General features: G+C 42.6%; 1 protein-coding gene across 1 annotated transcript; it reads left to right on the plus strand.

Annotated features, from left to right (window-relative positions):
* The first annotated feature begins 297 nt into the window (after positions 1–297).
* LOC311091079 (uncharacterized protein) lies at positions 298–7,066 on the plus strand. The gene is made up of 13 exons (XM_084126819.1): positions 298–741; positions 838–924; positions 1,012–1,380; positions 1,495–1,575; positions 1,649–1,831; positions 1,923–2,527; positions 2,639–2,960; positions 3,156–3,960; positions 4,178–4,387; positions 4,487–4,785; positions 5,118–5,204; positions 5,313–5,480; positions 5,577–7,066. Exons 1-13 carry the CDS (start codon positions 592–594, stop codon positions 6,687–6,689), a joined length of 4,479 nt encoding a protein of 1,492 aa, XP_083982945.1. The 5' UTR covers positions 298–591; the 3' UTR covers positions 6,690–7,066.
* The last annotated feature ends 5,592 nt before the right edge of the window (positions 7,067–12,658 follow it).

Here is a 12,658-nt window from a genome sequence, read left to right on the forward strand (position 1 = left end):
CTGTTATAACAGGAGACTTTGTGTTTACCAACTGATAATTTTGTGTTTACCAACTGATAATAATCTTAAAATGATTGTATTAAATTACTTCTATATCTGCTACTACTATGTATTAATATATTATACACTGAGGTACTATGTATTAATATATAATACACTGAGGTACTATGTATTAATATATAATACACTGAGGTACTATGTATTAATATATTATATGTATTACAGAAATATATAATACACTGAGGTACTATGTATTAATATATTATACACTGAGGTACTATGTATTAATATATAATACACTGAGGTACTATGTATTAATATATAATACACTGAGGTACTATGTATTAATATATTATATGTATTACAGAAATATATAATACACTGAGGTACTATGTATTAATATATTATACACTGAGGTACTATGTATTAATAAATTATACACTGAGGTACCATCTAATGCTATCTACATACAGGAGTTTTATAGTAGTTAGTTAAAACTAAACTACCCATGTTGATATGGTTAAACCATTTACTGAATAGTTACAAATTTAAAGTGAATAGTTACAATTTTATTTACTCTAGTAATAGAAGATGGCATCCAAACACAAAAAGCACAGGGCTATGAGCGAAGAGGAGTGGATGTCACGCCTGCGAAGGTTTGCTGCTGTAGGGGTCTGGCCTTCTGAGGCAGGAAACAGGCCGGCACCCCGCCAGAAAAAGTGGCATGACCTGTATCTGAAGGTAAATTTAGATAAAGTGTTATGTGTACAATAATAAAACATAAAGCTATGTCACATTCTTCACATTCTTATGATTCACTGCCAAACAATATTACAGATTGGAAAATGTCCAGTGCAGTTTAGGGGACAAATGCCTTTGTTTGGAGGGACACAGACATGTAGTTGTGGATTTCATATAGCAAAGGTATCCACAATCTTTTCCTAAAATTATGAAATGTTGGTGTTGTTGTCTCTATTATTAAATTTAATTTTCTTTTCTCTTAACCTGTAGCTGACACCAGGTCCCTCATCTGCATCATCTGTCGCTACAGCGGGTCAGACGGCAACACCTGCTCTCACGGCAACACCTGGTCTAACGGCAACATCTGGGCAGATGGCAACACCTGCTCTCACGGCAACACCTGCTCTAACGGCAACACCTGGTCTAACGGCAACATCTGGGCAGATGGCAACACCTGCTCTCACGGCAACACCTGCTCTAACGGCAACATCTGGGCAGATGGCAACACCTGCTCTCACGGCAACACCTGCTCTCACGGCAACATCTGGGCAGATGGCAACACCTGCTCTCACGGCAACATCTGGGCAGATGGCAACACCTGCTCTCACAACCCGCAAGCCAACTTTGACTATGGCATCAGTAAGTAATGAGTATTTACTGATACTGATATTTAAATTTTTAGCATATTCAAATATATGCATTTTAATTTACAAGGCTCCACTTAAGATGACTTTTTAAAAAACATTTTTTCAGTTTATAAAGCCACGGTTCGGTGGGTCCCACGGTGCCGCTTTAAAGCCAAACTTAGATTTGGGCAGGAAGCATGCAACCAAGGTATTGTAAAGAGAATGACAGTTTGAATTTGATTTTACAATCATACAATAAAATCGTGGTTATATTCTCTCAGCCCATCAGTTGCACTTCCGACTCTTCTGCCATGTCCAGCACTGTCACAAGTGCCATGACAAGGAGGACACCATCGCCTGCCTGCAGTTCCAGGATGTTCATTCAGACTGTCTCTCCTCTGTCTATTCCTCCCTCTCCTGTGTCCACAACCACATCTTCGATACCATCGGTAGCTGCTAGAGCTGTGAGAAACTCTTAATTTAAGTGGTTTTCTTCACAATGACACTTCACTTCAAATAATCATCCTTCATTATTTGCCTTTTTTATTTTTAAAGGAAGTGTCAGCTGCCGCCTCCTTCACTGGTACCTCCTCTGCTCCTCTTGCCACTGCACCCTCTGGATCTGCCACTGCCACCCCTTTTTTTGTCAACTCTGCTGCTCCATCTGTGGTTGGTCGGTCAGCTCACCCCACTGCTGACATGGAGACTGCTCCTGGTTCAGAGCCTGGCTGGCTGCCTGCAAAGCTGATAGGGACCATACCACCTCAGGATCAGAAGTGGATTTCATCTGCTCTGTGGAGGAACCACCGGCTGCGCACTGACCTTAAGCTGTGGTATGATCCACCAGAGCCAGCGCTTATTTATCATCAGGCCCCCACTCCAGAGCATTTTTTTACACACCGGCTTCTCTTGTGGATGCCATACCACCTTTGGAAGGTCAGGCTGTGCTGTCCTGAGTGTGGAAAACAGCTCACAGGTTATGGAGCCCACAAGAGAGCCCGCCAGGTTTTGGATGTCGATAGGTACTACCTGATGATCACGGAGACCCTCTGGTGCAGTGCCACTGGTTGTAAGACGAGTTACATTTCCAGTAGCAAGACCATCTTGGACCAGCTGGATTTGGCACACAGAATGGAGTTCCGACTGATCCTGACACGAAGGTGAGTATACTGAAATTATTTAGCCTGTGTCACAAATGTTTGTCATTCAAACACATTAGAAATTAGCTTGTTTTAATGTTTGCCATTTTTTCACTTTGTTTCTTAATACAGATACGCTTGTGACATGCGTGTGATCCGTTTTCTGAGGGAGAGGACCTTGGGTAATAGCCCCAGCCGCTTGGTCAGGCAGGTGAGGGAAAATCACAGCGAGGAGTGGCTGAAGCGTGTTTGTCGCTACCTTGGCACATGCTCAGACTTTGTTGCCCAGCCAAGCCTGCTCCCTGTCCACGACCCTCCGAAGCCAGTGGCTATTCCTTCTCACAGGTGGATGCTGGCTGTTTATGGCCGAGACATCTTAAGCAGACTGGATCACATCAAAGCCAGCATAACTTCAACCTTTGGCAATATATTAAAAATGGATTCCACAAAAAAGGTCAATATTTTTTACTCTTACTACTGTAGAATCACACCTTACAAACAAAAGTCTAAAATACAACATTAGCATTAAAGACCTGTGAAAAATGTAATTATTGCTTTGTGTAAAAAACAGTATTATTTCAGTGTTTTACATATAAAATAAAAAGTTTATTTGGGCTTTAGGCACTCATTGTCTTTTGTGTTATCACAGATCACCAAGAAGCTATCAGGCTTTGCCAAGGGGACCGCCTTGTGGCTTACATCTGTGAGCAATGAGGTGGGCCAAATCCTCATCAGTGTCCTGACTGCTCAGGAGGGTCCTGCTCTTGACACCATGGCTGCTGATCTCATCCGCAGGTACAGCAATGCTGGTGTGGCTCCTCCTCGGCTTCTCTATGTGGATTGTGAATGTTGTCGGGAGGGCACTGGACAGACAAAACTCAAACAAAGATTTGGTGGGTGGCCAGACCTGGTTGTAAAGCTTGACATATACCACTACATGCGGCGACTGGCATCTGGGTGTACAAAGGATGCACATCCTCTGTACCCCATCTTCATGTCCAGACTGTCAAGCTGCATTTTTGAGTGGGACAGTGGAGATGTTGCCTTGCTGTGTCAAGCTAAGAGGGAACAGCTGAAAGGAGAAGGTGTTCCTGGGATCACTGAAAAATTAGTGGACCAGCAGATAACCAAGGAGGAACTGGGGTTGCACTGCAGGAGGCGGACAAGAGGGGAGCCGCAGACTATCATAATGATTGAACTGCTTCTCAATGAGCTCATGGGGGTAAAGGGCAGAGACCTTCTTGGTGTCCCTCTCTTGGACCACGAGAGGATGCAGCACATCTGGCAAACCCAGAAGAAGCACGTGAAGTGCATTCAAGATGAACCAGGTGTCCTTCTGTACACTGTAACTGGCACCACTACAAAGGGGGGCATTGTCTTGCCAAACTACAGATGTGCGAGAGGGTCCACATCACTTGAATCCTTCCACTTACATCTGAACAGGTTCATTCCAGGTCAGTAGGAATCATTTTTTATTCATCAGCAAGATGAGTACATATTTGGAGTTAAACATTTTATTATTAGTAGTAGTAGTAGTAGCAGTAGTATTGTTATTGTTATCATTATAATTATTGTTATTATCCTGGGAACACTGACACAGTTAATGTCTGTCAATGAACCAAATACAACAAGTTAACCTAACAATATTGCTCATATTTGTACTGTCTTAAGGAACCAGTGCCAACAGCCTGAATTTCCAGCTGTACCTCCTGGAAGGCCTTAACAGATGGAATCAGGACCGTGAAGCTGCATCCCTGGCAGTCAAGCCTCCATCACTGCTCAGCTACTCAGGCGACCTTGTTCAATGTGTTAACAACTACAGTGTCAAGGTGCTTGGAAGGAAACTTGTCCCCTCTTTTCAGCCACCTGCGGTTTACACTGGTTAGTTTAAGCTTTCCATCATGAGGCTATTTTCTATAAAATAGAATTACCTTTTTATGAATTTTATGAAAAGTAAATTTTCCTTCTTGTCTGTCCCAGGGGAGCTAATAGGTATAGATTACCTATACCGCCAGACAGGGAGGGCCTTGCAGGATGTCCAACCTGACTCAGAGGAGACTGAGCAGATGCTGGAAGATGTAGGCACAGAGGAAGAGTTGGAAGATGAGGGCTTTGAAGATGCTGGTTTGGACCCAACCGTTGGGCTACTGGACCCATCCTCTGGTCCATCACCTGCCACCACCAGCTCAGCCGTCATTCCAACTCCCACCTCTCTCCAGGCTACTTCTGGACCTGCTGGACCTTCAGGGCCTGCATCTGTTGCACTTGAGCAACGACTGGTAATTATGCCTGTCACATTTTGTTTTTATCATACCGTGTACTGATAATTTAGACTTTTATTGTATTGTGATATTTATTATTATTGATGTGTAATAATAATAATAATAATAATAATCATTATTGTATAATAATAATTAGAAAATGTATTTGTATATCACTTTTACAAAACATTTTCAAATCACAAAAAAATACACAATGCAATCATGAAATAGACAGAGATGTAAGACAATGAATAGAAATCTGAAGAATACATAAATGAATAAAAGCATAATGCTCTAATTAAAATCCATTTTATAATAATGTGTTTTTAAAAGAGTATTACATTTTGCAGATTGTGAATGCTTGTACCGGCTCTGCTGCTGCTAGTCCCTCCTCTTCACTGCCATCACCCATCACCCCTGCAGCCCCACAACAACTGGCAAGTGTTTTGAGACATGTATCAGTGGCGTTATTGTCTTGCTTGTAATTGTATTATTTTGATACTTATTTGATTATTATTATTTATTTTTATTATTACATTTAACAGGTTTCAAATGAGGATACCACTGCACCCTTTGGCCCAACAGCTGTCCCCACCAGCCTAGCCTCTGCTCCTCCGTACTTTCCCATCGTCCCAGCCTCTCTTCCCACTACTACAACTACAAGTCCCTCTGGGACACCTGCCATGACTCCAGCAGCACCACAGCAAGAGCTGGTAGGTCTTTTGTGACATGTAAAAAGTGTGTAAGATGTGTTATTTTTCTGCCTGTGATGTTGTTATTTTATTTGTATATATTCATATATTTACCAGGCTGTTGATGAGCGCAGTATCCCAGGGATGGACAGAGTGGACAGCCTGGCAGAGTACTTGGTGGGACTGAGGAATGAAATTGGACAAACACTTAACTCCCAGCAGGCCAGTACCATCATAGCTCTGTGGCAGAACCTTCTACCATATGACCAGCAGCGTGTGACGTACTCTGCACGCTACCAGCCGCGCCTGGCAACCGGACGCTTCAGGTGCTCTAAAAAGAAACCTGAATTTACGCCAGGTGTGGAGAGCATGACACGTTGCGTCCTAGGATCGACAGGTTCCCCTGCCCAGTGGCCAGACTGTTGTCGTCTGGTAGAGTGCATTTTTGTTAAACTCTGTGACATCCATAAAAGTCCAAAAAAACAGGGTAAATATGCACTGACTAGATGGACTCTAATTCTCAGAGACTACAGCAAGATCAGACAGCTGGTCCTGGGTAATGGTGCAGTCATGCAGAGCTCTACTCTGCAGTTGTTTGATGTTAATCAAACAACTCTCATTCAGTGGCACAACAAGCGACTGAAGAGGCAGGAATGTAATATTCTGCTGCAAGGGGTCAACTTGCCTGCCTACATTCCTGTTGCTCCCGTACCTCTCCCACCAGTGCAGGTACGCCCCACTGCTGCACCACCACAGCCTGGCCCTCAACATCAGTACCACTTGCCTCAAAGTACAGCAGGACAAGCAGTGGTCAAGAGGAAGTCTGCAGCTCCGGCCCAACGCACAGATTCTCTGCAGTCTGTCTGCACAAGGTTGCCAGCTCAGAGCCAATTGTTCCCTCAGCAGACATCTCCACCTACCCCTGCCCCTTTGCCTACTGTCTCCGGCCCCAGCCCTGCCAGTGACCCTCTTGTGTATGTGTTTTCAACCCCACAAGCCTATGCATCCAAACGGATTACTCCTGCTGGCCCCCTTTCCTCACCACCACCTGCCCGGAGGACTTACAATCGGAAAGTTGATAAAAATAAATGCAGTCAGTGCCAACAGCCCCGCAACAAAGAAAGTGGCCACAGCCAGTATTATGGGTACATATACTGTCCCCAAAATGCTGGTATTACACTTGACCAGTGGATGGAGGAGATGCGGAGGAAGAGGGCAGATAAGAAATAAACTGTTCAATATTAATCCCACATAACAGGTCTGGCATTTCAAAAATAATTAACATAACAGAAATAACATACTGTATATTGCAGTTTTGTGAGCCATGTAAGGAGTGTTGATTTTGTCTTTTGTATATTTTTTACCAGTTGACCAGAATCTTCTACCTTTAGTACTTTTTTATTTGGTTTATTTATTTATTTATTTTATATTTGTGTTTTATATTTAATATTTAATTATTCAATTCATTTGTATCTGTGCCATGCTTACTGTGTGTATATTTTGTAATAAATTGTTAATATATTTAAACAGCAAGGCCTTTATTTATTGTCAACATTCACTCAGAGAAGACAATTACATTGTGGCAGTACTTTCAATTCTCATTTCTTTCATGTTTAAATTAGATTGTATTAATGAATTGGGTGTTTTTTTCTGAAGCAAATATGTAACATACATACATACATACAAACAACACATATGAATATAGTAATAACTTTTTATACATTTAAGTTGAAACATATGGTAATATTTCAGTTAGGGTTTTTGGTTAGAGATATTTCTATCTTTGTGTGTTTACTGCAATCATAATTTATCATCAGACATTTTGTCGTCTTTTATAAATCATTCTGTGAGCCTAAGTCAAAACATTATTATAATAATAATTATTATTATTATTATTATAGACCTATATATATAATATGTATAGTACGTTTCAAGGAACTCCATATTCATATAGGTAATAAATATAAACATGTATCCATACAATGAGAAAAACATTAATAAAATTAACATATGAAACATTTTAAATTCCAGTGAAATATCACTCGCTATCATAATATTATATCACAAAGGCATTGACCTTGGATTCACAATCACCGTAGAACGAATCAGATTTCAGATCGTTAATCGTTATATATATAAGTGCTTATTAATTTACAATTTACTTGATTTATCTTGACCTCTGATTTATCCATAATGTCAGCGTGATGTCAGTGCTCCGTTTATTAATTTACTCAAAAAATAAATATAGTTCAGTTAGAAAAGAGAGTAATTTAAAAAAGATTTATTATATTCAATGGTGAAATGATAAAATAAATAATACATTTCAATAAACCACATATTCATATAATAAATACATTTTAACATGTATCCATACAATGAGAAATACGTTTTTTATAAAATAAGTGTTAAGGCATAAAAGCACATGAAATTTATTCATATGTGTTCATTCATTAAGAAAAGATTAGAAAAGATATTGGGTGATTTCAACCTTGTCCGAGGTGGGACTCGAACCGACGTCGTTCACGTCAGTGATTTTGCCCATGAAATATATAAAAAGGCAATTTTCTATAAAATATGAATACCAATCTACCAAGAATCACACAGCAGTGTGAAGGGTCGGTTTACCTTTTCCCTTTCCTTTAATTTTTTTCTTCAATTTTTCTCATTTTTCCTTCTCTTTTCCCTCTTTTTCCTTCTTCCCCTTCTTTTTCCTTCTCCCCTTCCTCAAACAGACTATTGTTCCCCAGCTTTAGCGGAGTCGGTAGAGCATCAGACTTTTAATCTGAGGGTCCAGGGTTCAAGTCCCTGTTCGGGCGATCAAGCCTCTTTTTTTGTGGAGCGCTACGTTTTGCTGTCGAGTTCTTGCTGACCTGCGCTGGCCTCGGATGCCTTTGAAATTGAGCTCCACGTTACAACCTCTCCTCACCCCGTGCTTCAGACCACTTTCTTTTTTTTTTTTGCACGGTGCGCCCTTGACGTGCTCTGGATGTTTGAGTGAATTGCCACTGGGACCTTCTTTGAGAGCACGAGCTCTCAGGTTTGAACCCTTATGGCGCTTTTCCACTACACAGTACCAGCTCGCCTCGGCTCGACTCGACTCGGCTCTGTTTGGTTTTCCACTGTGTAAAAGTTGTACCTGTACCGGCTTCCAGGTACTTTTTTTCGTACCACCTCCGGCGAGGTTCTAAGCGAGCTGAGACGAGCTGAGGCGATACTAAAATGTGACGTGAAAACACGGCAGACTGCTGATTGGTCAGAGAGAATCGTCACTATTCACTGCGTCATCATTGCACGCGCCAGACGGAGTATCCTGAATAAAAAACAGCAAAAACAAAAATAAAAACATCCAAAAACAGCATACACTCGATTTCCTCCATTGTCCTGTGTGTGTGGGTAGCGGGTGTGTCTTGCGTAAAAGATTAAGTCACGGCAGTTTCCTGCGGCGTCGCTATGACGACCAGGTACTATTGTGGAGGTACTATCTGCAATGGAAAACGGAGCGAAAAGCGAGCCGAGCCGAGTCGAGGCGAGGCGAGTCGAGTCGAGTCGAGTCGAGTTGAGCTGGTACTGGTAATGGAAAAGCGCCATTAGAGAAAAGACTGAAAACGAAACGCTCCCATTTAGTTTGGAAGAATCTTGCTTCAGAGAGAATATATATATATATATATATATATATATATATATATATATATATATATATATATATATAAATTCAAAAATATGTGTGTGTGTATTTATTCTATGTACCCCTGATAGTAAAATAAGCCACAATAAACCTATTTACAGTATACCAGCTCTGTCTGAATACAGGATTCTGATTGGCTGGAAGGTGTTCAATAAACCCATTTAATGTGCAGGTAGTTCCAAGTCATTTTAATCACCGTTCTATAATCAAGTTCCAGTCATGAAAATAAATAATACAGTGATACAGAATGTGTTGGCGCACTTCAGAGTAAGCAAGCTCTGATCTTTCCCTGTCCTCATTGTTTTGGTATGGCACATAATATCTTTTTCCCTCACTTGATTAAGATGCTTAATCAGTTATTGTAATTGTTTATGCTGAGATACGGTTTTATTTTGGCACATATATAGCAGAATTTGTGCCACAATCTTACCAATCTAGTTTAACTGACTAGTGCAATGGATTGATAATTATTAGTGATGAATTCATCTGTCCAGTCATGGTATCAATATTACTTACTCTCCCTGCAGGTTCTGTCTTATTCTGAAAAAAAAAATACACGATGTCAACATATACTTGTTCTAACTGGAGGAGAAAATAGATATTGTTCATTGAAATGTATCCTTTCACATTTCCCTGGGATGCCATTATTATGTGACGCTCATTACCAAATAAAAAAGCACGGGATCCCTTGCAAAACTGCCCCTGCGTAACGTATCGAATCACATCCGGCTATCTTCAGATTCCAATAGGCCATTAACGTTATACTAGCAACTAATTAAAAAAAACTGAGGCCTAGCTAGAGTTATACATACACTAATTGGAAGCCCTTCTGCTGGCGGAGTTCTCGCCACCTTTTGAACGCTTTTCAGATGTAAATTCTGGACTTCTGGACTCCATCCGTTCCTTCTCCTTTTCCCTATTCTTTGTTATTTGTTCATCGGAACATCGTCTCTTTGGTCGTGTGTCGGCCATATCAAAATTCTCAAGAATATACAATTTTAACGTTAGTCGTTGTCAGGACATCTCTCCTGTAGCTAACTTCCCTCTTCATGCTTCTCTCTCCTCCACTCCACACACACCCCCCTTCATGTGCACGTGCACTTACCCCCCAACCCCCACCCCCAAGTCATTCTTGTCGGTTATTGGCTGGAACACTATTTGTTATGTTTCGCGGTCCAGGCTAGGCGCGTTTTTTTTTTTTTTTTTGCCATTTGTGTAGCCTGGGCTGTCTACAGAGATCACGTTTTTTACAGTGTGTTCAGGGGACAGGCAGCGAGTGGATAGTGTTTGCTGGATGTGACAAAAAAAGTTTGGGCCTAAAAAACGTGTGACATCGCTTAGAGCACCTTTAAACGAGTTGACGGGACAGTTAAGGCGTAGTCTGGCAATGTTTCTAAGATAAAAAAATATGTTTTGACTTTCTTTTGGCGTACTTTCATGTCTCGATTCTACCTCAACACAGGCCGTTATTTTGCTTTGCGTTCGAGGGTCAAGCATATCAGTACAAAGTCCTCCCCTTCGGGCTGTCCCTGTCTCCCCGCGTCTTCACGAAAATCGTGGAGGCGGCCCTTGTTCCCCTAAGAGAACGTGTTGTTCTCATTCTCAACTACCTCGACGACTGGCTTATACTGGCCAGTCACGAGAACAGTTGTGCGAACACAGGGACATGGTGTTCAGTCACCTCAGCCAGTTGGGACTTCAGTCAACTGGGAAAAAAGCAAACTCTCCCCTGTGCAGAGGAGCTCTTTTCACGGTAAGGAGCTGGACTCGGTCGACCAGACTGCACGCCTCACAGAGGCACGTGTCCGGTCAGTGTTGAACTGCTTGAATTTGTTCAAAGGCAGGACAGCGGCCCACTGAAATTGTTTCAGAGGCTCCTGGGACATATGGCAGCCGCAGTAACGCAGCACGGTTTGCTTCATATGAGGCTGCTTCAGCACTGGCTTCACAGCAGAGTCCCTAGATGGGCGCGGCAACGCGGCACGCACAAACCTTCCGTCTGTGGTCGGACCCTTCATTTCTACGGGCAGGAGTGCCCCTAGAACAGGCGTCCAGGCATGCTGCTGTCTACAGATGCCTCTATCACCGTCTGGGGGTCCATGTACAACGGGCATGCAGTTTCAGGGATTTGGACGCTTCCACAACTGCATTGGCACATCAACTGCCTCGAGTTGCAAGCAATACATCTTGCACTGGGCAGCCTAAAAAAGCAGCTACAGGGCAAACGCGTATTGGTCCGTATGGACAACACTACGACCGTTGCGTACATCAACTGGCAAACTGGTCTACGTTCTTGTTGCATATCGCAACTGACAGATATCTGACAGATAGAGCTGTTGGCTGGGCGACACCTAACAGGTTCACTAGATTATAGCCTTCGTGTAGAACCGGTATCCTCCTGTGTTCTCACCTCAATCGGGTAGAAACATAGAGAGGCCCCTGCTTAGTGTTGGCTTGCTGCACCAATACATGCACTTATATTGCTCCAGAGCGTTCCCTACAGGCAAACCCTGTTGAGTTCCTCCATCACCCTCATAAGCATTACTGAAACCAGTGCTAGGCTGGGTGCCCATATGTAGAGACCCCGAGGGGATCCCATATGTGTATTCTTCCATGGTATAGCTCCTAATCGGAAGCCTGTGTCTTTCCCTTGGCACAGTCTGCTCTGCCGTCTCTGCCAGGTGTAGCCTCCTCCCTAACTAGGCTGCAGCCTCCCAAGAGACATTCTAAATGTAGCACAGCCCTAGCGGGTAAGTCCATGTATGTAAAATCCACATAATACCTCCCTGCGGGCAGGATGTGGCTTTCGCAGCATTCCTTTTCCAGTGGAAAGGGCACAGTTTCCAAGTGTTATTCAATGTCATCCGAGTCTCACTGAGTGGGTCATGCGGAACAGCAGTGATCGACCATCTTTGCGTAAGCCCTGTCCCATCTTCCGCCCCAATAGGCGTGGAGGGATCCCTGAAGAAGGGAACGGAGATGTCCCGTCCTGTCACCACGGGTGCTGTACCACTGCTGGCTGGCCGGGGTCTCTGGCTCAACTCCTCAGCGAAAACCTGAAGTGCGATAACACATGCTTCCGGATTCATACCTGCGCCATATTTACACTCAAAGTAGATTGGTCTCTCTAGCAATATTGTCTTGATGCTAGATATGTTTTGAAATCCACAAATGTGCGCAGTGATCCTCAAATGCACAAGAAGCGATCCACAAATGTACAGGAAGCGATTCACAAATGAATGCCAGGCAGAGTTCTGTTTGTGACAAAACACATATTTGTTAATCTCTTTACATTCATTTGTGGATCATAATTTGTTTGGAATAAAGGAGCAATTATAACCTCATATTCAGGGCCTGATGATGGTCCTGCATCCAGCCTCCTTGCACTCAACAGCAAGATTTGCGTACTTCTGCCTCTTCCTCTCTTCTGCTCCTCCTACCATGGAACAGTTGACTCAATAAGGAGAGCGGTCTTGACACCACTGGACCACGTCACTATTTCAGGACATAGACT

This window comes from Abramis brama (genome assembly GCF_963993115.1).
Source record: "Abramis brama genome assembly, chromosome: 10".
NCBI classification, from domain to species: Eukaryota; Metazoa; Chordata; class Actinopteri; order Cypriniformes; family Leuciscidae; genus Abramis; species Abramis brama.